Raw genomic sequence first — 27,691 nt, forward strand, 5'->3', positions numbered from 1 at the left:
GGACTAGATGAGAGGTCAGCCAATCGGCTGTGCGTCGGTAGGCGTAACAGCCAATAGGAAGAGGGAGAGGGGTCCCGGGACTAGAAAGAAACAGCAGCCAGGAGGGGGCTACGAGGACCATGGGCCTTCTCACAATCCTGAAGAAGATGAAGCAGAAAGAGCGGGAGCTCCGACTGCTCATGCTGTATCTTCCCGGACGCCGGAGCCACCAGGGTAGCGGGGGCCCCGGCGGGCGGGCGGTGCTAGGCGCCCTCTACCGGGTGTGGCGTGCACGGCCGGGCGGCCCGTCCCAACTGCCCATTGTGCGTCAGGCACGTGAGCCCTACCAATCACTTATGGCAGGGGGCCGGCGGGAGGCCGCACCACTGGCTCGGGGCGGGGAGACGCCGTTCCCAAGGCCAAAGCTGTGGGCCTGAAGGCGCACCGGCCAGACCAGGTGTCCCAATGTAGGGGGAGGGGTGGGGTCCGGAGGTGACCCGGACACCACCACCCTTCGGTCCGGTCCTACCGCGGCGCCGCTGCCTTCCGCTCTGATCTCCTACCCCGGGTCGGAGGGGGCCTGACTCGGGCCCCGCCCTCAAGGTCGGATTCCTGGGGGCGTGCGTCCCCGCCCTCACCTCCCGGGAGAGGCGGGTGAAGGCTCCGCGTGGGTTCGTTCGCGGGTGGGTCCAACGGCTGGCGATTCTGCTGCCGCACGGCCCGTCGCTGCTCTCGCGGCTGGAGGCGCGTAGGCCTGAGGGTCTGGCCCACCTTCCGAGTCCCATTAATAGGCCCTTCGCTGTCCCAGGTCCCATGGGGGGACTCTGCGATCCAAGAGCTGGGCTGCCCTCTCCCCCAGCTCCCCTAGCAGGGAGAGGAAATATTTACGTACGCGAATAACTCAAAAATAGTGTTCACATCCTGTCTGTTTTGAAGAGCCCTGAGGAAGGCAGAAGAAGAGAAGTCAGTCATCCAAAAAATATTTATTGAGCGCCTACTGTGTTCTAGCCACTGTCCTAGGGGCTGGGGTAGAACAGCAAAACAAAACAACCCCTGCCTTCTTGAGCATTCTGTAGTGAGGGAGGGAGAAAGATGTTAACAAAGTAAATGAGAAGGTATATAGTCTATGTGGAGAATGCAGTTTAAGGTGGTAAGAGGGTCGCCATTGAAAAAGTGACAGTTGACTGAAGACTGGGAGGTGAGGGATGAAACGTGGATATCTGGGAATATTTCTTTTTAACAAAGGGAACAGCAAGTGCACACTCTTGGAAAGAGGAACTCAAGTGGGGAGGTCTCCAGAAACTGACCTTGGCAAGACTAGTTGTAGAGTCTGACCTGTGGTGGCGCAGTGGATAAAGCATCGACCTAGAACTCTGAGGTTGCCGGTTCAAAACCCTGGGCTTGCCTGGTCAAGGCACTTATGGGAGTTGATTCTTCCTGCTCCTTCCCCCTTCTCTCTTTCTCTCTCTCTAAAAATGAATAAATAAAGTCTTAAAAAAAAAAAAGGAGTAGTTGTAGAGACACAGTTGGAGCAAAAGCCTCATGGGCTCAAGAAAGAGCAGGATTAACAGAAATTGGAGGCGAGATGGAAATAGTTTTGAGGAAATTTGCTGTTAAGGAATAAAGGAGTAAGGGGGAGAGGAATAGAGAGAGGATGTTGTTTGCTGCTTCTAAGGCGGGAGAGACACCACAGAGTTTGTTAGAGGGGAACGGTTCAGTGGAGGAGATGTGGATGATGGAGTTGGGGGAAGTGGATAATCAGTGGCCAATTATCAGGGGCCAGGGCGGGGTCTCAGCAGAGGGTCTCTGTCACCCTACGTCACTGGTTTTAGTCTCTTGCTCAGGTCAGGTGAGCAGGGCTGCTGAGACCAGGGTCTGGGCCCCCATTCCAACTGCAAGTCCCCCTAAGTGTTAGAAAGAAGAGATGGTTCTCTTTTGCTGCTGATGAACTCGTGTTTGCACTCACTTAGCAGCAAAAGATTTGGAATATTCCAGAAACAGGTGAGGATGCCTGCCTGTAGTACTTGCTCTTGCTGTTCCCTTTGCCTAGAATGTTTTTCCCAGTCCTTCAAAAAGCTGGCTCCTTGTAGTTTGGGCCTCAGCCCGAGACCCTCGGAGAGGCCTTCGCTGGCACCTGAGCTAAAGGCAGCTCTTCCGGTGGCCCTCTCCGAAAACCTCTTCATTATATTTCTAACACTCACCAGGATCTGTCTGGACCTGTTTCTCATTTGTTTGCACTCGACTGACTACCTCTGCTCTAGAAACTAAGGTGCACAAGGACAGGACTTTGACTCCAGAGTCCGCCCAGCACCGGAAGAGGGCCGGCATTTAGTAGGCATTCAATAAATACTAGGGAGTAAATTAAGGAGACTGGTCAGTAGGAGATGATAAGATACTTGTTTCTTGATACTTCCACATTAATCATGGGCTGATTGTGGGTCAGCCATGTGCTCAAGTGATTTTGATACCTAGCAGGAAATGATTTGTCACCTAAGAAGGGCATGTGACAGTGTCCACAACCTTGCAGAGTATGAGGGTTTCTCCTTAACCTGGCATGCCCCAGTGGCCTGGACAATGCTGGCAAAACAACTATACTCAAGAAGTTCAATGGGGAAGACATTGACACCATCTCCCCAACACTGGGCTTCAACATCAAGACCCTGGAGCACCGGGGGTGAGTAGGGCACCTGCGGGTGGGCCGGCCCAGAGCAGGGCGGGGAGGGGTGGGAAGCGGCCAGGCTGAACCTGCTCCCTGCCTAGATTCAAGCTGAACATCTGGGATGTTGGGGGCCAGAAGTCCCTGCGGTCCTACTGGCGGAACTACTTCGAGTGCACTGATGGCCTCATCTGGGTGGTGGACAGCGCCGACCGCCAGCGCATGCAGGACTGCCAGCGGGAGCTCCAGAGCCTGTTGGTGGAGGAGGTGGGCAGGGGGCCTGGCTGAGCCGGAAGAGGGGTGGGAGCCGGGCTTCCACCAGCATCCAGGCCCCAGGACTTGATGCACATATGTGGGCATGTGGACACCTTCCTCAGCAGATTCCCTGGGTCCTCACCATGTTCCCAGCACCCCTGGGGAGGCAGAGACAACCTTGATACCTGACCCAGGGAGGCCCACGGTGCCGCAAGCAGGTCATGCTGGGGACCGAGTCTGGGCTCACATCCTGTGATGTCACTGCTTCACCACCCTGAGCTTCCGTGTGCCCACCTGCAGTCGGGCTCTAGGGAGGATGACTGCAGGACAGTGTGTGAAGCTCAGGGAGGCAGTGGCGCCTGGCTCAGCAGTCAGACTCTTCGCTGTGTGACCTCAGGCAAGGCACTTAACCTCTATGAATCTCCACTTTTCTAAGATGAGCATTATAATTAGGGTGATCTTATAATTTATTGTCTGGGTCAAAACACTTTTTTTAAAGTAAAATGTTAGATTTCCAGAAAAGTTGCAAAGATAGCGAAGAGAGACCCCATGTATTCTTCACGCTGCTTCCCCATTGTTACCATCATACATAGTCGCTATACGTTTGTCCAAACCAAGAAGTTAACACTGGGAAGTTACTCTTAAAACACTACAGATTTTATTGGGATTTCACCATATTTTCCACTAATATCCTTTTTCTGTTCCAGGATTAATCCAGGTTACTACACTTTTGAGAGTGAAAGAGGGAGTTGTTAATAATGATGAGGGGACAACAGGCATAAACAGGCTGTCCTGGGCACACAGGGACATATGATCATCTGGTATAATGGTAGCCACCTCCCGGGGGTGTCGAGCAGGTCCAGTGAGATCAAATACCCAGGCCTGGGCTAGATTCACCCATCCACATGGAGCAACTCCCAGCACGAAACACATATAAGGAAATAACTGGAATTAGAAGCAGAGAGGCCAGTCAGGGCAGTGGGACAGTTGAGGGGCTCCATGAACATGGAAAGGAAAAGGGCATTTCTGGGAGACCTTATGGCCTCTGGGACAGTCACACATTCTTTGTGCATGTCACTTCATCAGATGGAACAGTCTAGAATCACAGTGGGCTCTGGGATCTTGTCCATCACCCCTTCCCTGTTTATGTAAGAGGAAACAGACATGGAGGAGAAAGGTGGCCACTGGGTAGTGATTATAGTAGGACCAGAGCCCTGCCCTGGCCCAGGGCTCCCTCCACCCCATGTGTGCCAGGCCTCAAAAGCAGTGTCCACACTGCCTTCCCCACCTGGGCCTCTCCCCGCACCCTGGTGCCTTGCCCTGATTTTCCAGGTTGGCCTCTGACTCCAGGTGCTCTGGGCGATTAGATGAGAAGTCAGGCTGCCCTCTGAGCCCCCATGCCCTCCTGTTTCTCCCCCCTAGCGCCTGGCTGGAGCCACCCTCCTCATCTTTGCTAACAAGCAGGATTTGCCTGGAGCACTGTCTTCTAATGCCATCCGTGAGGTGAGTTTAGGCCTTGGCACTGGCTCATGGAGGAAAAGAACCATGTGTTTGTTAATTTATTTTAATTTTATTTTTAAAATTATTTTATTTTTATTGCTTTTAGAGCAAGGAGAAAGGGTGGGGGGAGCGGGAAGCATCCACTCATAGTAGTTGCTGCTTGTGTGTGCCGTGACCAGACAAGCCTGCGGTTGTGAACTGGCGACCTAAGCATTCCAGGTTGACACTCCATCTGCGCCACCACGGGGCAGGCTGTTAATTTATTTGAAAAGCATTAGTGAGCCTCTGCTGGGTGGCAGAATCTACTCTGAGCACTGGAGATTCAGTGATTAGTCAGAGCAGTGGTCTCAGCTTGGGAGAAGGAAGACCGGAATGAGGTCATTCCACAGGATAACAGCACTTAGTGAGAGCTCTCTGTGTGCGCGGCTCTTTGCATGGTTCAGCCGTGCAGTTCCCACAGCAGCCTCACCAAGCAGGAACCAATCATTCTACAGATGACGAAGCAGCCTTAGAGAAGCTAGGTGACTCACCCAAGGTCACAGAGCCCGAAAGTAGACAATCCAGGATTTACACAGGCCTACCTGACCCCAGAATCTAACCATCGTTCTAAGGCTTCCGTGCTAGAGTGTGAAAGTCGGGTTGGGATCTTGGTTCTGCAGGGTACTAGCTGTTTGACCTTAGGCAGGTTGCTTAACCTCTCTTGAGTTTTAGTTTACTCCTTGGTAGAATGGCCAGCACAGTCCCTAGCTAGTGTGGCCTTGGGAGGAATGGATGAGAGGACATTTGTAGGGCCTACAGCGCATGCCTGGATCCTAACAGGCCTGGAAGACTTCCTGGCGGTTTTCTTCCTAAGGTGTAGTGCTGGCATGACAGTGACAGAGAGCCTGGTGCCTTTGAGGGCTGACAGCTTCACCAGGGACCCAGGGAAGCTTCCCAGGGCAGGAGGTGTGGGTCTCCCCTGGGCCAGGAGAAGAAAGGAGCTGCAGGCAGGCTGGGTCCCTGGACCCCAACAGCACGTTCCGCCCTTTCAGGTCCTGGAGCTGGACTCCATTCGCAGCCACCACTGGTGCATCCAGGGCTGCAGCGCTGTCACCGGGGACAACCTGCTGCCCGGCATCGACTGGCTCCTGGATGACATTTCCAGCCGCATCTTCACAGCCGAATGAGCCACTCCAGATCCCCCCACCTCACAGCCCCAAGGGGGGGGGGCTTCCCCCTTCCCGCCCTCACCAAGCACCACCCACGAGGAATGGGAATCAGCCAGCCCAGCTAACACCCCCTGTCTGCCTCTGTAACCTGCTGCTGCCGCCTACTGCTGCTCGAGGGCCAGCCGGCTCCCATGGTGGACGGGCTGCCACCCTGGCTGTCAGCCTGGCTCCCGACCTGGCCCACCTGCACTGCTGTGCCCATAGGCCAGGGCTGGGGCTGGGAGGGGCTGGGGGGCCTGCCTCTGCTGCTGTTGAGGCTGTGGGACTCACCCCTTGCTCAGCTGTGATAGTAAACTGTTCCTTGTCCTGATTCCTGTCTGAGGCCTCTGTTGATTCAACAGCTTTAAATTTTTATTTATTTATTCATTTTAGAGAGGAGAGAGAGAGAAAGGAGGGAGGAGCGGGAAGCATCAACTCCCATATGTGCCTTGACCAGACAAGTGCAGGTTTTGAACCGGCAACCTCAGCATTCCAGGTCGATGCTTTTATCCACTGCGCCACCACAGGTCAGGCTCAACAGCTTTAGAAACCGCCTAAAGCCCGCAGTGGGGAAGGAAGGGACAGACCATTTCAGTCAGAGTCTAAGGAACGTGCAGGGGATAGAAGCATCGGACTGGGCTGCAGTTAATGCCATTGGGGAGAGTCCAGGCAGGCTTCCCAGAGAAGGTGACATTGAAGCTGGGAGTATAGGATGAGTAGAAGTTCTCTGGATGGAGGAGAGGGGACACTTGACCAGAGTGGCTGCCACCCTCAGAGGTATGCATTAGAAAAAAGGGTACACACCCACATCAGGCTCACAGCTTAGTGAATGGAACATGGGCTGAATTTCAGCTCCCAACTTCCCGTCGCAGCCAGGAACCCTCATGCATTGGACAGCTGCACACCATACGAGGCAGCATTGGTTCAAGCAGAGGGGATCACATGACAGGAATGAAGAGCAAGGGCTTTTGGGAAATAGGAAAGGCTGAAGACTCAGCCAGGGCTAGCTAACCAAAAGCAGAGCCAGGTAGGGAACTTGCCTGAAAGTTATAGGGCACTCTCTGAAGCAGGGGCCAGTCTGGGAAAGGATAGGAACCAGGGCCACCCAGGGTGGCGGGACAGATAGCTATTTTCACAGGGCCCTTTGCTGTGGTCCCAGCAGCAGCTGCTTACTCTGCAGGGTTCTGTTGGAAGTATTTCGTACTTGTTACTTACTGTCACATTTAAGAATGACCCTAAGCAATAGACTCTCAGTATCCCCTTTATATGGGAACTGAGCCCCTGCAAGGTTACATGAGTTGCTCAAGGCCACCCAACTCAGAAGTGGAGAAGGCTGGGATTTGGACCCAGCACACTTAGCCAATATGCCCTACTAACTGTTTTTAGTTTTGTTTTCCCATTGATATGAAAGGGATGCGAAGGGCGTGCAAGACAGAAGCATCAGCTTGTTCCACTTAGTTTCATTTAGTTGTGCACTCATTGATTGCTTCTCTTACGTGCACTGACCAGGGATTGAACCCATGACCTCAGTGCACCTGGTTGATGCTTTATCCACAGCCACCTGGCCAGGGCTGTTTTCAGTTTTTCTCTCTGATTGAAATTCAAATGGGGGTGAGTGTGTGATATCTATGTATCTAATGAGGGGAGGGGAGTTTTTCCAAGGGAAAGTCAAGGAAGGAACACTGGATTTACTCCTAAACTAGAACTAGGATCTTCCTGGAGGGGTAGAGAACTGTGCAAAATCTGGACTCTGTTAGGGTAAAAGAAGAGAAATGGGTGTTGGGTGGATTACCTAGAACATCAACTGTCAGCCCTGGCTGGTTGGCTCAGTGGTAGAGTGTCAACCTGGCATTGGAAGTCCGGGTTTCAATTCCTGATCAGGGCACACAGGAGAAGTGACCACCTGTTTCTCCTCTCCTCCCCCTTCTCTTTCTCTCTCTCTTCCTTTCCCACAGCCATGACTCGATTGATTTGAGCATGTTGACCCTGGGCACTGAGGATAGCTCTGTGATGCCTCTGCCTCAGGTGTTAAAAATAGCTTGGTTGCAAGCTTGGGCCCCAGCTGGGCAGAGCATTGGCCCCAGATGGTGGTTGCCAGGTGGAACCTGGTTGGGGTGCATGCAGGAATCTGTCTATCTCCCCTCCTCTCACTTAAATAAAAAAAATGTTTTTAAAGAACATCAACAGTTCCTCAACGTGGTGTGCGAGACAGATACTGCAGACCCCACACTCCCAGATCTTCTGCTGACTGAACACCCCCCAGCTCTGCCACTCACGGGGTGATGCTGAGCAAGTTGCCTAACCTATCTGTGCCTCAGTTTCCACACCTGTGGAAAGATAATGGCATCTACCTCCTATGGTTGAGATGAGGACCAAATAGGTGGGTACCTTTTGTGTCTTAAGCACTGGATAATGCTAACTATTATATGAACTAGGAGCCAAGCATATCCAACCAATGTGAACTCAGGCATCCAGGTGAGTCACCCCATTGTTCAAATCCTCCTGGGGGCCCTTAGTAAGCAGCATTTTTTATTTAACATGTGAATAATGCATGGTTAGATACAAGAAAATAACAAAGTTATTACACTCATCACAAAAGCCTATGGATGCGAAGTGTGAGCAATGGCAGAAAGTGCATCATGGTCAGGCAGCAGTGCGAATGTGCGGAGCAGTCCCCTGCAACTGTGCACTGGCAGCTTTTCCCTCCCTGCCTGCTTCGGACACTCTTCTGTTTGCTTCTAGCAATGGAACTGGTAGAGTTGGCAATCTGGAAAAGGCCAGAGGCTTCTCCAGATAGGAAAAAATTTGGAGGGATCAGGAAGAAAGACACTCTGAAGGAGGGCAATTGGGAGCTGCTGGGTCAGAAAGGGGAGGTAATGATGGGTGAGAGAAAGAACTGGAGCCACAGCCTTGCTCAGAGAGATTTGGAGAGCAGGAGGAGCCATGTCTAAAGGGTTTTAGAGGAACGCTGATATATATATATATAGTGTGAGGAACACCACCCCATCCCAGCCTCTTCCTGAACATCTCCTAACTCATTTCTGAGCTTCCAAGAGTCTGGTTTGGGATTTTGTTGTTTTTTTTTTTTTTTTTTTTTTTTATTGGTGGGCCATAGTCTTTAATCTAGCTTGCACCCGGCGGGCAAGTAAAAATACACACTGGGCTCCAAAACCCCAGTCACATTCAGTGCTCACAAAGCTACTGATTTATCCGAGTTTCCTAGAATCAAAGGTTTCTAGCTCAACAGCCTTATTCTCCTCAGTTCCCCATTTCCTTCCTTATCCCAGATACAAACTCTGTACAAACTGGCATCTCACTCAGTACTCCGCCATCTTGGCTGCTTTTCCTGGCCTTCTCCACGTGGCCTCCTCCCGCTGCTGGCTCTATTCTCTCTGCTCTCTCATGCTAACCTCAGGAACCAAGAGCCAAACTCTCATTCCGTCCCCATTTTATAGTGTAGAAATCCAAACCCTTAATCCAATATACAAAACAGGGAAGTCTCTAATACAAAGTCACCCTCTGAGGCATGATAGGATTGTACCGCCCTACATCAAAAAGGGTAGGAAAGGCTTAATCCCAAAACCAAGCCCCAGGCTAAAGGATTCTGCCTGCCTTTAGCCCACCCCAACACACATTAATATCACCTGAGTGACGGCCTCCTCCTGTTATCTTTAACAAAGTGAGCATAATACATTTTATCTGCCCAACAATCCACCCCTATGCTCACTTTACTACCCACAATCTATACCACCGGTATCCCTGTGCAAGGAAATTAGAACATTACACAAATTACAACAGCAAAAATCATACAGTTTCAACAATTACAAAGGTACACTTCACCAGTCTCTGAGCACTTAGCCCAAAGCGCAAAATGTCCTCGGCCTATGGGAAGTTTCCCGGGGCAGGGGAGTGCTTCCAGAAAAGCCACCCTCTACCCCAATCAGGGTATTTCACATTGTCCAAAATCCATAATCCGTAAGTCCATCCAACAAAGGAGCCAATGCCCACTCCGGTCGTAGTCCAGGAAATCAGTCCACGCACATGGGTCATCAGCCACCCCCCTCATTCCTGCCATCCTGGCAGGTTTTACACTGTCCCAAAGAGGGGCACGTGGCAATGGCAGTCAGCATTTCCATCTCTGCTCCGGAAAGCATGTCCAGCCCTATTTCCCAAAATCGCAGACCTACCAGGGCCGAAGTAGGTGCTCCTTCCAGCTGCGCTTTCACCTTCTGGAGACTGCGGATTGCAACTCCAGTCCGATTCTCCTCATCCTCCAAAGAGGGACTGAAAACATCAGCTCCGGCTGCCGGGCTCGAGCCTCCATCTGCCGCTGCCTTCTGCTCCACAGACCTTGCAGCTCCGGACCCAGCCTCAGCTTCAGCTTCAGCCCCAGCCCTGGCCTCCTGTCGTTGCTGGCTCTCTGCAACATCCAGGGCAAGCTGCAACTCACGAACCTCTGAATCCTCCTCCAGCGTTTGCTCCATTTCCAGGAGAATCTCGAACACCTGGTTGGCCTCCTCCTCCAGCATTTCCTCCAGCTCCAGGGTCAGCATCTGTTTCTCCTGCATTTGCTCCAACTCCTTCCGCTGCTCGGCTTGCAGGTCCCGGGCAGCCTCTTCCACAGAGCTCTCAGTTTCCTCACACATGGCTGTAAAAGTCAGCCAGCCTACAATCCCCAAAAGGACAGCCATGGGGAACCCTAACACTAGCCAGTCCTCTACTCCACCACTCAAAGGCTCCTTGCCGATCTGTATCGAATCCTGCCACAGACTACGCCAAATGTAAAGCCAGCAGGCAGGGCCAGGGCCACTATCATAGCAGCCTGGCTCATGCAGGTTCGCATTGGATTCGGACAGTCGGTAAAGAAACCATGGAGCCAAAAACTGGTGGGCCATAGTCTTTAATCTAGCTTGCACCCGGCGGGCAAGTAAAAATACACACTGGGCTCCAAAACCCCAGTCACATTCAGTGCTCACAAAGCTACCGATTTATCCGAGTTTCCTAGAATCAAAGGTTTCTAGCTCAACAGCCTTATTCTCCTCAGTTCCCCATTTCCTTCCTTATCCCAGATACAAACTCTGTACAAACTGGCATCTCACTCAGTACTCCGCCATCTTGGCTGCTTTTCCTGGCCTTCTCGGGATTTTGTTTTGTGTTTCTTTCTGGAGACAGTGCCCACACATCTGAATTCTGGTAACAGGAGTGGCCAGGAGTGCTTACCTGCTTCACCCACTGTCAGGGTTTTCGATGGCCTGCCCCAGATGCATAGTACAACTGCCTTCAGTCAAAAGGACATTTCTTGGACAGGCACTGGGGACTCACAGCATCCCAACGGAAATGGGACATGCAGGCTTGGAAAACAGTGCTTCAGACACTGGGCAGCCAACCCACAGCTAACATGTACTCCAGGAACAAGTTGGTCCCCTTGCCAGGCACTGTGCCCTCTGTCCTCACTCAAGGTTCAAGGCCTCAAGAGAGAATCCCTCAATCCCACCTGGGACCTGGGGCAAGGAAACTGGAGAACTACCTCCAAACGGAGATCTGGTGCCACTAAGATAAAAGAAAAAAATAAACATCACTGTAGTAGATTCTATAATAAATATCCCCTCGTCTGACCAGGAGGTGGCGCAGTGGATAGAGCTTCCGCCTGGAACGCAGAGGACCCAGGCTCGAAACCTGAGGGTGCCAGTTTGAGCACAGGCTCCCCAGCTTGAGCACAGGCTCCCCAGCTTGAGTGCGGGTTCACCAGTTTGAGCATGGGATCATAGACATGACCCCATGGTCGCTGGCTTGAGCCTAAAGGTCTCTGGCTTGAAGCCCAAGGTCGCAGGCTTGAGCAAGGGGTGACTCGCTCTGCTGGATTCCCACCCTACCACCCCCAGCAAGGTGCATATGAGAAAGCAATGAACAACTAAGGTGCCACAAAAAGAACTGATGCTTCTCAACTCTCTCCCTTCCTGCCTGTCTCTCTCTCACTCTCTCTTGCTTAAAAAAAAAAACAAAAAAACTCCTCCCTGGTAGCTCAGTACCTTAGAGTATTTTCCCCCATAGGCCAACGATGCAGGTTCAATCCCCAGTTGGGGCACATACAAGATTCAACCAATGAGTGCATAAATGGGTGGAACAAGTCGGTATTCTCTCTCTCTCTCTCTCTCTCTCTCTCTCTCAAATCAATCAGTAAATTAAAAAATGTATGCCCCCACTCTAAGGATGAGAAACCCAAGGTTCCAGTAGTTATGTGAAAGTCATACAGCTAGTAAGAAGTGCCACTTCAGAGCCCATGACACCAGCGTGCTTCTCTCCAGTTCTTTTTGTTTCCCCCTCAACTCATCCAGAAAACATGAATTAGGGAGTCCAGTGGAGGGAGACAAGAAAATAATTTAGGTACCTCAGGCAAATATCAGACACAATAAAAATTGGGTGAATGGATGAAAGGGAATGGGGAAGCAGAGAAGAAGTCGTTTGATGACGTATGATGAGGGTTTACGCTTCGATGGGATGGGCCTGATCACTAGGCAGAAATGAGTGATCCAGGCTAACCAGGCCGTGGCGCAGTGGCTAGAGCGTTGAACTGGGATGTGGAGGATCCAGGTTCGAGACCCCGAGGTCGCCAGCTTGAGCACGGGCTCATCTGGTTTGAGCAAAGCTCACCAGCTTGAACCCAAGGTCGCTGGCTCGAGCAAGGGGTCACTCAGCCTGCTGTAGCCCCCTAGTCAAGGCATATATGAGAAATCAATCAATGAACAATTAAGGAACCACAACAAAGAATTGATTTCTCATCTCTCTCCCTTCCTGTCTGTCTGTCCCTATCTGTCCCTTTCTCTGACTCTCTCTGTCTCTACCACAAAAAAAGAAAAAAGAAATGAGTGATCCAACTTCCCCAATCCTTAGCCTCAAATCACCTAGTTTACGCTTTACCAACGACCGAGACCTTTTTAGACGCTCCCTTGGCCGCACCTTGGGACCTAGAACTGCGCTGTCACTTGCGACCAGCTCCCTAGGCCGAGGAAGCTGGGCGCAGGCCTGGGAGAGGCCGGGACTGGTAGCGGCTGACCCGGAGGGGCGGGCGCGGGCGCGGGCGCGGGCGCGGCGTGGAAGAGGCGGAGGCCCGCGGTCAGCTCCGCCCCAGCTGGGTTGCCATGTTCCGTCAGGCGAAGGACGACTTCTTGCGACACTACACAGTTTCTGAGCCCAGGACCCACCCCAAGGGCTATACCGAGTACAAAGTGACCGCGCAGGTGAGGTGGCACCCAGGGGGGACCTTACCCTTTTAACAAGAGAGGGGCCGTGTTTTACCTTAAGGCAGGTCGCTGCTGTAAGTTCCCTTTTTGGAAGACAAATAGATCTCCCTTTTAAAGAGAGATTTAGGGGCGAGCCTTCGTTTGCCTCCTTAGCCTTCAGGGGGCGGGGCCATGGGAGGGCGTTGTACTCTTAAAAGGGTGTGGACTGCAGTTCCAGGACCTGCGAGTTGGGGTACCCACGCCCAAAGTGTGATGTCTCGGTATCAAGCCGTGAATTTCTTTAACATAAAATCTCAACCCAAATATTAGTTCTCCAATCTCTCAGAGTAAGTTTTGTTTTTTGTTCATTTACATAAATACCCCTTAAAGAGTTTATTGTTAATTTTCACTTATTTTTTAGATTTATTTATTGATTTTACAGAGAAAGGAGGGCGGGGGCCAACGGAGGGGACAGTGACAGTGAGTAGTTGTGTCTGGTATGTGCCATGACCAGGCAAGCCCAGGGTTCCCAACAGCGACTTCAGCATTCCACGCTCTATCCACTCCACCACCACAGGCCAGTCAATTGTTAATTTTTATTTTTTATTGATTTTTAGAGGGAGAAGGAGAGAGAAAAACATCGATTTTCCACTTATTTCTGCATTCACTGGCATTTTTTAAAAATATTTTTATTTGAGAGTCAGAGGAAGAGGGGGTAGGGAAAGAGAAGCATCAACTTGTTTCACTTAGCATGGGTTGATTTTTTTGTACGTGCCCTGACCAGGATGGAACCTGCAACCTTGGCAAAATGGGACGATGCTCTTACTAACTGAGCTACCCAGCGGGGGCAAGAGTTTATTCTTATTTATTTATTTACTTCTTAAGAGAGAGGAGGGGAGGCAGACAGACTCCCGCATGCTCCCCGACTGGGATCCACCCGGCAAATCCCCCAACCCTCCTACCTGGGTCTGGAGCCAATGCTGGAATCAACCTAGCTATCCTCAGCGCCTGAGGCAGACACTAGAACCAATGGAGCCACTGGCTGCAAAAGGGGAAGAGGGAGAGGGGGGAGAGCGAGGGGAAGAGAAGCAGATGGTCGCTTCTCATGTGTGCCCTGACCGGGGTCATACCCAGGATGAATGCACGCCAGGCCAACACTCTATCCCTAAGCAACCAGCCTGGCCCAATAATAATAACAATAGAAACAGTATAGGCGCTGGCCAGGTAGTACAGTTGGTTGGAGTGTTTTCCAGAGATAGCAAGGTTGAGAGAGTTCCATCCTTGGTCAGGGCACACATGAGAATCAGCCAATGAATGCATAAATAAGTGGAACAACAAATCAATGTTTCTCTTTCTCTTTCCCTTATTTCCTCTGTCTCTAAAGTCAATAAATTAAAAAAAAAAAAAATTGGCCCTGGCCTAGCTCAGTTGGTTAGAGCCTCGTCCAGACATGCCAAGGTTGCGGGTTAGATCTCTGGTTAGGGCTCATACAAGAATCAACCAATGCCTGACCAGGCGGTGGCGCAGTAGGACCCACGTTCAAGACCCCGAGCTCACCAGCTTGAGCGTGGGCTCATCTGGTTTGAGCAAAGCTCACCAGCTTGGACCCAAGGTCACTGGCTCGAGCAAGGGGTTACTTGGTCTGCTGAAGGCCCACAGTCAAGGCACATATGAGAAAGCAGTCAATGAACAACTAAAGTGAAAGTGTCGCAACGAAAAACTGATGATTGATGCTTCTCATCTCTGTCTGTTCCTATCTGTCCTATCTATCCCTCTCTCTGACTCTCTCTCTGTCTCTGAAAAAAAAAAAAAGAATCAACCAATGACAGCATGAATAAGTGGAACAAATCAATGTTCCACTCTCTCCGTCTCTCTCTAAAAGTCAGTAAATAAAAATTTAAAATAAATAAAAGAGAAACAGTATAATAGAATATCTATAGAATGAAGTACAAGAAGTGGTTGGGGAAAGACTTCACTGTAAACTTTCCTGTACCTTTAGAATGTGAAGTAGGCAACTTTGAAACTGGTGCAGTAGTAACTATTAAAGTGGAGCAGAAATATAAAGACACTTTCATAAGGGCAAACCCTAGATGTTTAAAATAAGCTTTCCCCAAGTCTTTAGAATGCCTTCCTCATGTCTAAAAATACAATTAAAAAGTCCCGCCTGACCAGGTGGTGGCACAGTGGATAGAGCGTCGGACTGGGACGCAGAGGACCCAGGTTCGAGACCCCAAGGTTGCTAGCTTGAGCGCGGGCTCACTTGGTTTGAGCAAGGCTCACCAGCTTGAACCCAAGGTCGCTGGCTCGAGCAAGGGGTCACTTGGTCTGCTGTAGCCCCCAGTCAAGGCACATATGAGAAAACAATCAATGAACAACTAAGGTGCCACAACAAAGAATTGATGCTTCTCATCTCTCTCCCTTCCTGTCTGTCTGTCCCTATCTGTCCCTCTCTCTCTGTCACACACACACACACACAAAATAAATAAATTTCTTAAAAAAAAAAAAGTCCCTGCAGAGTGGGGAAGGAAAGGTGTATGTCGTAGGACTGTAACATCCCATAAATCTTTTGACTTTTTTTTTTTTTTTTTGTATTTTTCTGAAGTTGGAAACGGGGAGAGACAGTCAGACAGACTCCCGCATGCGCCCACCAGGGGCGACGCTCTGCCCCTCCGTGGCGTAGCTCTGCCACGACCAGAGCCACTCTAGCGCCTGGGGCAGAGGCCAAGGAGCCATCCCCAGTGCCCAGGCCATCTTTGCTCCAATGAAGCCTTGGCTGCGGGAGGGGAAGAGAGAGAGAGAGGAACGGGGGGTGGGGGGGGGTGGAGAAGCAGATGAGCGCTTCTCCTATGTGCCCTGGCCGGTAATCGAACCCGGGACTCCTGCACGCCAGGCCGATGCTCTACCGCTGAGCCAACCGGCCAGGGCATAACTTTTTTAAATTTATTGATTGATTTTAGAGAGACAGGGAAGCATTTATTTGTTGTTCCACTTAGTTGTGCATTCAGTGGTTGCTTCCCATATATGTGCCCTAACTGAGGATCAAACCCACAACCTTGGTATTTCCAGATGACACTCTAACCGACTGAGCTAACCAGCCAGGGCCTACTTTTATAACTTTTAAAGAGAAATAATTTTCCCTCCCTTATCCCCATTTGTCATCTTCATAGGAACCACTGCTGCTAGTTTTTTTTGTTGTTGTTGTTTTTAATATATTCATTTTAGAGAGGAGAGAGAGAAACAGAGAGAGAGAGGAGAGACACAGAGAGAGAAGGGGGGGGGGAGGAGCTGGAAGCATCAACTCCCATATGTGCCTTGACCAGGCAAGCCCAGGGTTTCGAACTGGCAACCTCAGCATTTCCAGGTCGACGCTTTATCCACTGCGCCACCACAGGTCAGGCAGCTAGTTTCTTATCTATCCTTGCAAATAAACTCTAAATTAAAAGCAAATGTAGCCTGACCTGTGGTGGCACAGGGGATAAAGTGTTGACCTGGAACACTGAGGTCGCCTGTTCGAATCCCCTGGTTTACCTGGTCAAGGCACATATAGGAGTTGATGCTTCCTGTTCCTCTCCCCTTCTCTCTCTCTCTCTCTCTCTCTCTCTGTCTCCCTTCCTCTCTCTCTCTCTCTCAAATGAATAAATACAAAAAAGAAAAGCAAAGGTAAATACCCATTTTATTATTACTTACACACAGTAAGTGGTAGTTTGCACCTTGCTTTTTTTTACTTGCTGATATTCCTCAATTTTTTGTTGTTTCATCTTTAAAAAAATGTTTTTTAAAGAGAGAGATAGAGGAAGGGAGAGAGAGAGAAGAAAAAGGGAGGGGAGGAGGGAGGAAGAGAGAGAGAGAGAGAAGCCTCAACTCATAGTTCCACTTAGTTGTGCATTGATTGCTTCTCATACATGCCTTGACCTGGGATCAAACAGCAACCTCAGGTTCAAGCCAGCAACTTTAAGATTGAGCCAGTGGCCCCAGGCTCGAGCCAAAGACCTTGGAGTTTCAACCTGGAGACCTCAGCATTCCAGGTTGATGCTCTATCTACTGTGCCACCACCGGTCAGGCTTAAAGTGTTTTGTTTCGTTTTTTAATTTTTCTATTGATTTGAGAGAGAGATAGAGGAAGGGAGATAAAAAGAGGGGGAGGTAGAGAGTGCGAAGCATCAATTCGTTTAACTTAGTTGTGCCATTTAGTTGTGCACTCATTGATTGCCTCTCATATGTGCCCTGGCCGGGGGTTGAACCCGAGACCTCTGATGCGCTGCATTAAGGCTTTATCTACTGAGCCATCTGGGCAGGGCCTTTAAATTATTTAAACTGAAACATAATTTTCATGATGTAACAGGCACAAATCTTAGGTATACAACTTAATAATTTTTACATATGTAAACATCTATGCATACACCATTCAGATCAAGATATAGACATTTCCACCTGACCCGTGGTAGTGCAGTAGATAGAGCATTGATCTGGGACATTGAGGTCCCAAGTTCAAAACCCTGAGGTTTCCAGCTTGAGTACAGGCTCACCAGTTTGAGCACGGGCTCATCTGGCTCGAGCATAACCTCTCCAGTTAGACCGTGGGGTCCCTGGCTTGAGTTGTGGGATCATCAACATAATCCCATGGTCACTGGCTTGAGCCCATAGGTCACTAGCTTGAAGCCCAAGGTCGCTGGCTTTAGCAAGGGGTCACTGTCTCTGCTGTAGCCCCTTGCTCAAGGCACATATGAGAAAGCAATCAATGAATAACTAAGATACCTCAACGAAGAATTGATACTTCTCATCTGTCTCCCTTCCTGCCTGTCTCCTGTTTCTCTCTCTCCCTCTTTTTAGGAGAAAGAGACAGTCATTTCCATCACCCAGAAAGTTTCTTTGCACCTTTCCCATCATAGTCCTCCTACAGAGGTAACCACCGTCACGACTCCTGCCACAATGTGTGCTTTTACCTGTTTTGGGTTTTTTTAGATTTTTAGATTTTTTGTTTTGGGGTTTTTTAAAGATTTTATTTATTCATTATAGAGAGGGGAGAGAGAGAGAGAAAGAGAGAGAGAAAGAGAAGGGGGAGGAGCAGGAAGCATCAACTCCCATATGTGCCTTGACCAGGCAAGCCCAGGGTTTTGAACCGGCAACCTCAGTGTTTCCAGGTTGACGCTTTAGCCACTGCACCACCACAGGTCAGGCTTTTACCTGTTTTTTAACCTCATTGGCACAGCAGGTTCTCTTTGTGTCTGAGCTCTTTCACTCAATATAATGTTTTTGGAATTCATCCGTCTTGCATATATAAGTAGTTTATTCTTTTTTATTGTTGGGTAGTTATCCATTATATGAAATATACCAGCATTTTTTCATGTTTGTTTTATTGATTTTAGAGAGAGAGAAAGGGAGAGAGACAGACAGAAACATCAGTCTGTTCCTGTCTGTGCCCTGACCAGGGATCAAACTGGCAACCTCTGTGCTTCAGGACGATGCTCTAACCAACCGAGCCATCTGGCCAGAGCTATCCCACTATTTCTTTATTCATTCTTCTGTTGTTGGACATTTGGGTTGTTTCTAAAAATTTGTTAGTTTTTATGTGTGAAGTTGTATGAACATACATGTACAAGTCTTTCTTATGGACACATGCACTCATTTCTCCTTGGTATATACCTAGGAGTGGAATTACTGAGTCATATGATAGGCATTTGTGTAGCTTTCCCAGAAATTGGCAATTTTTTTTTTTTCCATTTTTCGGAAGCTGGAAACGGGGAGGCAGTCAGACAGACTCCCGCATGCGCCTGACTGGAATCCACCCGGCATGCCCACCAGGGGGTAATGTTCTGCCCCTCTAGGGTGTCGCTCTGTTGCATCCAGAGCCATTCTAGCGCCTGAGGCAGAGGCCACAGAGCCATCCCAGCGCCCAGGCCATCTTTGCTCCATTGGAGCCTCGGCTGCAGAAGGGGAAGAGAGAGACAGAGAGGAAGGAGAGGGGAGAGGTGGAGAAGCAGATGGGCACTTCTCCTGTGTACCCTGGCCGGGAATCGAACCCGGGACTCCTGCACGCCAGGCCGACGCTCTACCGCTGAGCCAACCGGCCAGGGTCAAAATTGCCAATTTTTTAAAGTGTTTATTCCATTTTATACTCCCATTCTTCTCAGCATTTGGTATCATCAACATCTTAATTTTTAGCCATTCTTGGTGGGTGTGTAATATCTCATCGGAGTATTTGCATTTCCCTGAAGACAAATGGTGTTGAATATATTTTAATAATCTTACTGGCCATTCATGTGTCTTCTTTTGTGGGACATGCCTGTTCAAGTATTTTGCCGGAAACATTAATTCGTTCCGCTAGTTATGTAACCATTGATTGCTTCTCATACATGCCCTGACCTGGGGCTCAAACTGGTGACCTCAGGGTCGAGCCAGCAACCCCAGGATTGAACTGGCAACCTCGGCGCTCCAGGACAATACTTTATCCACTGTACCACTGGCCAAAGCTGTTTTGCCCAATTTTTAAAGTCAGGTTGTCTGTATTTCCTTGTCAGTATTGAGTGGTAGACATTCTTTATATATTCTGGATATAAGTCCTTTATTAGGTATCTATTCTTCAATGGTTTTTAAAATGTGTTTCTTTTACTTTGAATACTATGTACTATAAGACATAGGTTGTTACTTTTAAACTATTATGAACATAACAGTGAAAATGGAGTTTTCTTACTACCTCAGGCCCCTGTCTGCTGGTCCAGGGGTCACAAACCCAGTGATGGTTTCTTCTCTGCCCGGGAGTGATCGTCCACGGAAGCCTCCTTCTTTAGGAAGCTGGGGCTCCTGGGGCAGAACCTCGTTCTTTAGAGACCTCGGGTTCTTTGGTTTCAGGAGGAATGGCAGGGATCTCATTTGATAAATGAATAAACTGAGACGCATGATAGAAAAACTGCCCCAAGTTACACGCAAAGTCTCAACCCTTTGAATAGTACAGACGTGCACGGATGTCCTTGTGCCTCCTGACCATCCAGAGTACGATCGATTTATTTTTAAAATGTGTAAGGCAACATTAAGAAAAGGCAAATATATGTTCTTTTTGTTTCCATAAATTGGATATTAAACAAACATGATTTTAAGTTAATAAAACTGGAACTGGGACTGATTTCTTTTTTTTTTTTTTTTTTAAAAACAAACACTCCCGGGGGTCAGTGAACATGAAAAAACTCACTACTCAAAGGGCTAAGCCAGGATACCTGATATCAGTGGCCAGTGACCAGTGGCCACTGCCCCTTTGAGGGAGTGCTGGAGGGGCCTGTGATTTTAGCCATTCTTGGTGGGTGTGTAATATCTGGGACGCTGGGGCATCCCAGGATGTCACAGGGTGATGGGATGTCAGATGTCAGTCTCTGGTCTCACCTGGTTCTTGCCTTTCTTCCTCAGTTCATCTCAAAGAGAGACCCAGAGGATGTCAAAGAGGTGAGGCTCCTGGGCGGAAAGGGGACCATTCCCCAATTCCAGATCTGGAAACAGAAAAGGAACAGCCGGTTACTCTGAGGAGACCCGCCCCTGTTCTTCTCTGGCCTTGAGAAAAAGGGTGCTGCGACCCTAATACACACACCCTGGGCCAGGCTGGGGGTGAGGAAGGTCACTTCCCGCCATTGCAGGCCCAGTCAAGGCTCACGTCCCTCTTAGGTGGTGGTCTGGAAGCGGTACAGCGACTTCCGCAAGCTGCACGGAGACCTGGCCTACACCCACCGCAACCTCTTCCGCCGCCTGGAGGAGTTCCCTGCTTTCCCCCGCGCCCAAGTGTTTGGTGAGTGTTGAGCTAGGCATTCAGGCCAAAGATGGCTGAGGAGTTGAGCAAAGGGGACCTCTGCTGGTGGGGGCTGGATGGACAGGGACTGACACTCCCTGTAGACATTTCAGCCCTGGCTGATTGCTCAGTGGGTAGAGTGTCGCCAGGGATGCCGAGGTCACCAGCTCCATCCTGGGGTCGACAGCTTGATCCCAAGAACATAAGGTTGATCCTGAGGGTGTCGGCTGAATCCCAAGGGTGCTGGCTCAACCCTCAAAGTTGCCGGTTCAAGCCCCAGTCAAGGCACATATGAGAAGCAATCAATGGCACAACTAAGTGGAACAACGAATTGATGCTTCTCTCTCTCTCTCTCTCTCTCTCTCTCTCTCTCTCTCTCTCTCTTCTGTCTTTCTCTTCCCCTACTTCCTTTCTCTCAAAAACAAACAAAAAACAAAGACATTTCAGAGAGCTGGAAGGGTCCTTAGAAATGGCATTTTACAGATGGAGACCCTTTAACATTCCTGTCCTCCTTAGCCCAGTTTTCAAGATGAGGCAACTGAGGCTCAGGGAAGTGAAGGGGCTGCATCTGTAAGTGGCAGAACCAGAATTCCTACCCACAAGCCCATGTTTCCTATAGACTCACCCTGTGCGGAAACAGCAGCCACCAGCCACGTGTGGCTAGGAAGCTCTAGAGCAGGGGTCCCCAAACTACGGCCCGCGGGCCGCATGCGGCCCCCTGAGGCCATTTATCCGGCCCCCGCCGCACTTCTGGAAGGGGCACCTCTTTCATTGGTGGTCATTGAGAGGAACATAGTTCCCATTGAAATACTGGTCAGTTTGTTGATTTAAATTTACTTGTTCTTTATTTTAAATATTGTATTTATTTCAGTTTTGTCTTTTTACTTTAAAATAAGATATGTGCAGTGTGCATAGGGATTTGTTCATAGTTTTTTTTTATAGTCCGGCCCTCCAACAGTCTGAGGCATAGTGAACTGGCCCCCTGTGAAAAAAGTTTGGGGACCCCTGCTCTAGAGTATGACGTACTGTTTGGGTCACAGACACACACGCAAAAATATATCTCAGCACTTTATGCATTGATTATCTGTTCAGATGAGAATAATTTGAATTATATTGGGTTAAATAGAAAATATTAAAATTAACCTGTTTCTTTTTACTTTTTAATGTGGCTACTAGAAAATTATAAGTTACACCGTCTGTTTCTGTTGGACAGGGTAGATCAGTAGTTGGTTCTCTGGACTCATGAGCTATTCTGTCGCAAGGGGAAGGTTGCTGCTGGCAGGTGTGCCAGGCAGTGGGGAGAGCAGCAGGCTGCTTCCCCAGGCAGAGTGACTGCCAGAGTTAGACAATACCTAGAACGGAACAGTGATATTGTAAAAAAAGGGGGGGGGGCTACTTGCTCTGTGACCTTGGGTAAGTCACTTCCCCTCCCTGGGCCTTACTTTCCTCCTTATTACATCAAAGGCATCTGAAATTATTTTGTTTCTTGTTGGTTGCCTGCCTCCCCCTGGGATATGGTATCCATGAGGGCAGAGACCTTGCTTCTCTCTCATTCACCTTGTAAACCTAGCACATAGTAGATGTTCAATAAACATGTGGTAAACAGATGAACAGGAAGATTGGTCCCTTCCTGCAAGCACCCCAACTCCAGGAGGAGTCATGGAAGATTACTGGGAGATTGGGGAGGAGACAAAGCGCTGTTCAGATCCTCTCAGACAGAACAAGGAAAAGTGGCCTAGGGCTTGACCTGTGGTGGCGCAGTGGGATAAAGCGTTGACCTGGAACACTGAGGTTGCCGGTTCGAAACCTTGAGCTTGCCTGGTCAAGGCACATATGGGAGTTGATGCTTCCTGCTCCTCCCCCTTCTCTCTCTCTCTCTCTCTCTAAAAATCAATTAAAAAAAAAGACTAAAAAAAAAGTGGCCTAGGGACCAGAGGCCCTGGAAGTCACTGTTTCTCTTCCTGCCCCTTTTCCTGGGGGCTGCAGGCCGGTTCGAAGCCTCAGTGATTGAGGAGCGGCGGAAGGGGGCAGAGGACTTGCTTCGCTTCACTGTGCACATCCCTGCGCTCAACAACAGCCCCCAACTCAAAGAGTTCTTCCGGGTATGTGTGCCTGCTGGTCCCTCTCCCTGGCACCTGGGAAACTTCCTGCCCACCAGTTGGACCCTGTGACTCCTACTGGCTGATCTTTCTCTCCTGCAGGGTGGGGAGGTAACGCGGCCCTCCCAGGTGTCCAGGGACCTGCAAATCCTGCCACCCCCTCTGATCCCCACACCGCCCCCTGAGGAGCCCCAGCCACCACCTGATGAGTCCTGGTTGCCCCAGCCACTCCCTGCGGAGAAGAGGGGCCTTGAGGTGTTGGAGGTGCCAGGTACATTGGGCTTGGGGAGAAAGCCAAGGCCGGAGGGAGCAGAGTGGGGTGGGGGCACAGGCCCTCCCCAGTAATCTTAGTTGAAAGCCTGGGATATGTTCCCACTCCTCTACCTCTAACCTGCCGGGAGCGCTGCACAAAGGCGTCTAGGCTTCAATGTCATCATCTGTAAAATGGGCATAGACCCTCAGAATGGGCTTGTCTGTGCCCATGGTGCTGCAAGGATTCGGTGATAGTTCCATTTGGAAAGCTGTGACATGAATGTCCCCAATGATCTATTCCTCAGCAGACCCCCTGCCATCCAGCCCTGCCCAGGAGGCCCTGGATCTTCTCTTTAACTGTGGGAGCACCGAAGAGGCATCTAGTTCCCCTGCCCAAGGCCCCCTCACTGAGGCTGAGCTCGCCCTCTTCGACCCCTTCTCCAAGGAAGGTAATAAGCTGGGAAAATCGGAGGGAGGGCTGGGCAGAAGATCCTTCAGGGCAGGGAGGCAGGCAGAGCCTCCAGCTAGCCTGTGCTGCCTGTATAAATCTGAGAAAGGGCCCTGGCCAGCTGGATCAGTAGATAGAAAATCGGACCAGCGCATGGACGCCCTGGGTTCGATTCCTGGTCAGGGCACACAGGAGAAACGACCATCTGCTTCTCTCTCCCTTCTCTCCCTCTTCCCCTTCTGCAGCCAATGGCTTGATTGGTTTGAGCCTTGGCCCTGGGCACTGAGGATAGCTTGTTGGTCTGAGTGTCAGCCTCCGGCACTAAAAATTGCTTGGATGATTAAAGCATCGGCCCCAGACATGGGTTGCCAGATGGATCCCAGTCCAGGCACATGCAGGAGTCTGTCTCACTGTCTCCCCTCCTCTCCTAGAAAGAAAAAGGAAAAAAAGAAAAATATCTGAGAAAGGTGCCCTCTCTGAGTAATGACAGTTTCAATAAGAATTAGAAGAAGGTGTCATAACTCTGTGCCAGGGCTTGGCATGCTGGATGGCCCTGTACAATGAGTAAACACGGAAGAATGAAATAAGCTACTTCCTGTGATGCAATCTTCTCCCTGAGAAAGTTCTGGAATGAGCAGGGGTTGCACTGCTTTGGGAGGGTTTGAGTGGCAAGATCCAGGTAGGGGTTTCCTGGCTGGCTCAAGGTCTGGCTGTAGATCCTGTTGGTCAAGGGAGGGTCAGGTCTGGGCTCAGAGATCACAGGGGAAGGCCCTGGAGCAGCTGCTGTCATACAGGGGCATCAAGATGGAAGGTGCCCCATGGAGGTCCAGGTCCTGAGCTCTTGGCACTGAGATCCGGGGACCTGACAGTCCCAGGCTCTGAGACACTGGGTCTCTTCATTGTGAAGTTCTCTGAGTTTCTACTGTTGCTGCAGCTGGGGTGTTGAAAGGGCCGATTTCACTTTGGGATCATCATGAATCAGCTTCATTTTGTTCATTCCTCAACAGTCTCCCTCAGCCCATTTTGTCGGCTTCTCTCCTTCACCTTTTATTGACCTCCTGGCAGACCAGAAGCTTTCTGATCAGTTTCAGGCTTTGAGCTCTCTCACCCATGGCTCTGATCCAAATCAGGACCATGGTACCTCTTCTGGCTCTCAGTGCCAGCCACCGCGCCCCACTCAGGCCTGACTGGGAGCCCAGCACCAGGGGCCATAGTGACCAGGAGTATGAGGAGAGTTCTTCTGTTCCTTCTAATTATGCCCCCCCGTCCTCCAACCCCTCCAAGGCTGGGGAGGAGGAAGAAGGAATTGGAGGGGAAAGGCAAGGGGGTGGTGTCACTGAGACTAATGTACCCAGCTCTGAGAGGCAAGTGAACAAGTACCCCACCTTGCTTCAGCCTGGGGTGCCAGGTGCCCAGATACCGAGACAGAAACCTATCAGGACTCCTCCAAGGTGGTTCCCATGAGACGTTCCCTTGGCGCATGGGAATACTCACAAAGCCATGACCTCAAAGCCAGGAACTGCTGTTTGTTCAGATGCTGCCTCATCTTACTCTACTCTTGTGGGCACGCCCCAGCAAGCCTCTCCCCGTCGGAACTCTCCAGGAAGAGTGGCACTGTCTCTCTTCACCACAGACACCAAACCCTTGAACTCAAGTATGAGGGCATCCCAAAAATGCTTCTGCCTCTGCTCCGCTGGCAACACGGAGGGCTGCAGGTCCAGCTGGGACAGGAGATGTCATCTTCCCATCCCGCAGGAGGCCCCCGGTCTGCTCACGGGGCCACTTGGCTGGGGTTGGAGCGACACCCACCCTTCCATCTCTAGGCCAGTGCTGTGCCACGGTGCTTCCTGCTCCTGCACCTTCCCTTCAGAGGCCCTTTTATCACAGACTCACCAGAGCACTAGTCTTCTTTTGTATAATCCGCAGAGGAACTAACTGTTCGACCAACTCTTTGCCAGTCCTGGGGAATACAGTGAGCCCTTTTCTTAGGAATATAAGGATATCTACTCCCCAGCATTTTCATGTGTGGGGGCTCAGCTGAAATTATAAAACTTCAAAAAAAGCTCTAAGGCCTGACCTGTGGTGGCGCAGTGGATAAAGTGTCGACCTGGAAATGCTGAGGTCGCCGGTTCAAAACCCTGGGCTTGCCTGGTCAAGGCACATATGAGAGTTGATGCTTTCTGCTCCTCTCCCTTCTCTCTCTCTCTCTCTCAAAAAAACTGAATAAAGTTAAAAATTAAAAATAAATTAAAAAAAAAAAAAAAAAGCTCTAAGATTCTAAGGCTTGGAGTATTTCTACCTAGTCTAGCATCCTTCAGTTAAACTTTATGGAGGATGCCTGACCTGTGGTGGCGCAGTGGATAAAAGCATCGACCTGGAACACTGAGGTCGCCGGTTCAAAACCCTAGGCTTGCCTGGTCAAGGCACATATGGGAGTTGAAGCTTCCTGCTCCTCCCCCCTTCTCTCTCTTTCTCTCTCTCTCTTTCTCTCTCTCTCTCTCTCCCTTCTAAAATGAATAAATAAATAAAAATAATTAAAAAAACACATACACACAAAAAAACTTTATGGAGGAAATTCTTGGATTAATAGACCAACTGTAGTCAGAAGGGAAGTAGGACCAGTGACCCAGAACTTCCAAATAAATGTTAATGTGTACCTAAAGAAAGAACTGGGAAGGTAGGCTGTTTTTATGAACTCTGAATCAAATGGATCATGGCTAGTTTGCTATGCACAGTATCTTCTGGATTGTCCGGGCAGGCACTCCTCCCCTCCACCTGGGACAGGTTTGGTTCCTTGATGGGCAAGAGAGGTCTGGGGATGGGCAGCAGGCCCTAGGAAAGGAAGGGCCAGTCTGGCCTGAGTTCTCCATATCTGATTCAGAATGTGCAGGCCCCAGTCCGACCCACATAGGTGAGCTGGCAGCAATGGAGGCAGAGTCTGGGAGACTGGACCAGGAGCCTTGGGAGCCAGGAGGGCCGGAGGAGGAAGAGGATGAGGAAAAAGGGCCCACCCCTGCCTATCTGAGCCAAGCCACAGAACTCATCACCCAGGCTCTGCGGGAAGAGAAGGCAGGCGCCTACCCTGCAGCGCTGCAGGGCTACCGGGATGGCGTGCACATCCTGCTTCAGGGCGTTCCAGGTGAGCAGGACTGGAGCGAGGAGGGTCAGGCCTGGGGTCCCGGTGGTACAGTGAAGGGAAGGTAAAGTGAAGAACTACCAAGTCAAGGATGAGAATTACTCTTCACTGACCAGCTATATAACCTTGGCAGTCTCTCGACCTCATATAGCCTCAGTGTTTTTGTTTGTAAAATGGGGAGAATAGATCTGATCCCCAGGGAAGGGGAAAGACACCCAACTATGCTTTGTGAAATATATTAATAGTATGAGGTGCTAGACCAGGGTTCTGAACCCAGGTAACTCAGCTGAGCCGTTCTCTCTCCACAGATGACCCACTGCCTGCCCGGCGGGAAGGAGTGAAGAAGAAGGCAGCCGAGTACCTCAGGCGGGCGGAGGAAATCCTGCACCTACACCTGTCCCAGGTCCCACCCTGAGGAGTGACCCTTCCCCCGGACTCAAGCTGCAGCACTGCCAGCAACCCCGTCTCCTCTCCTGGGAGCCTGGCCCTATCTCTTATAACTCCAGAGGCCATTTCTGTATGTAACTGGACCAAGAATATGAACAATAATGACTTCTCAGTTCCCTAACGACACCCACCAGTATGGAATCAGGCACTCACACTTCTGCCTGTCTCTACTTCCCCCACCTTCCCCCCCTTCCCCCCCCCCCCCCCCCCCCCCCCCGTTTATCTTGATGTGAGTAGTACCTCTGGTCATTAAACTCTCTTTACTCTTCTAGAGCTGGGGTCTGTAAACTGTGGCCTGCAGCCAAATCTGGCTCACTACCTTTTTTTTTTTTTTTGTAAGGCTTGTTGGAATGGTTTTTACAGGTGTTTTTTTTTTAATATATTTTTTAAGACTTTATTTATTCATTTTAGAGAGGAGAGAAGGAGAAAAGAGAGAGAGAGAGAGAGAGAAGAGGGGAGGAGCAGGAAGCATCAACTCTCATATGTGCCTTGACCAGGTAATCCCAGGGTTTTGAACCGGCGACCTCAGCATTCCAGGTCAACGCTTTATCCACTGCGCCACCACAGGTCAGGCAGTTTTTACAGGTTTTAATAGTTGAAAAATATCAAAAGAAGAACGTTCTGTGACAGGTTAAAATGATACAAAATTTAAGTATCTAAAAATACAATTTTACTGGAACACCAGGCTCGTTCAGTTGGTATCATCTGTGGCTGCTTTCTCGCTACACCAGCAGGCTTGAAT

General features: G+C 50.1%; 3 protein-coding genes across 9 annotated transcripts; 2 read left to right on the forward strand and 1 right to left on the reverse strand.

Moving 5' to 3' along the window:
* Positions 1-30: 30 nt before the first annotated feature.
* ARL2 (ADP ribosylation factor like GTPase 2) lies at positions 31-5,908 on the forward strand. The gene is made up of 5 exons (XM_066251982.1): positions 31-184; positions 2,543-2,653; positions 2,740-2,902; positions 4,313-4,393; positions 5,422-5,908. Exons 1-5 carry the CDS (start codon positions 120-122, stop codon positions 5,554-5,556), a joined length of 555 nt encoding a protein of 184 aa, XP_066108079.1. The 5' UTR covers positions 31-119; the 3' UTR covers positions 5,557-5,908.
* A 2,737-nt stretch (positions 5,909-8,645) lies between these two features.
* Positions 8,646-12,978, reverse strand: LOC136318896 (tol-Pal system protein TolA-like). Of its 5 annotated transcripts, none has more exons than XM_066251980.1 (3): positions 12,874-12,978; positions 10,798-11,127; positions 8,646-10,225 (listed from the first exon to the last, which is right to left on the reverse strand). In XM_066251980.1, the coding sequence occupies exon 3, from the start codon at positions 10,221-10,223 to the stop codon at positions 9,627-9,629; it is 597 nt and encodes a 198-aa protein (XP_066108077.1). In that variant the 5' UTR covers positions 10,224-10,225; positions 10,798-11,127; positions 12,874-12,978; the 3' UTR covers positions 8,646-9,626. The 5 variants fall into 5 exon arrangements, with proteins under 5 accessions (XP_066108077.1, XP_066108075.1, XP_066108074.1 ...); XM_066251978.1 differs by having other exon boundaries at positions 8,646-10,243; XM_066251977.1 differs by having other exon boundaries at positions 8,646-11,127.
* Positions 12,660-27,142, forward strand: SNX15 (sorting nexin 15). 3 transcript variants are annotated; one of them, XM_066251970.1, is made up of 9 exons: positions 12,660-12,815; positions 17,627-17,698; positions 20,195-20,230; positions 20,447-20,567; positions 22,554-22,669; positions 22,769-22,937; positions 23,224-23,367; positions 26,248-26,505; positions 26,811-27,142. In XM_066251970.1, exons 1-9 carry the CDS (start codon positions 12,717-12,719, stop codon positions 26,915-26,917), a joined length of 1,122 nt encoding a protein of 373 aa, XP_066108067.1. In that variant the 5' UTR covers positions 12,660-12,716; the 3' UTR covers positions 26,918-27,142. The 3 variants fall into 3 exon arrangements, with proteins under 3 accessions (XP_066108067.1, XP_066108068.1, XP_066108069.1); XM_066251971.1 differs by lacking the exon at positions 17,627-17,698; XM_066251972.1 differs by lacking the exons at positions 17,627-17,698; positions 20,195-20,230 and having other exon boundaries at positions 12,662-12,815.
* Positions 27,143-27,691: the final 549 nt, after the last annotated feature.

Source organism: Saccopteryx bilineata, chromosome 1, assembly GCF_036850765.1.
Source record: "Saccopteryx bilineata isolate mSacBil1 chromosome 1, mSacBil1_pri_phased_curated, whole genome shotgun sequence".
Lineage (NCBI taxonomy): Eukaryota > Metazoa > Chordata > Mammalia > Chiroptera > Emballonuridae > Saccopteryx > Saccopteryx bilineata.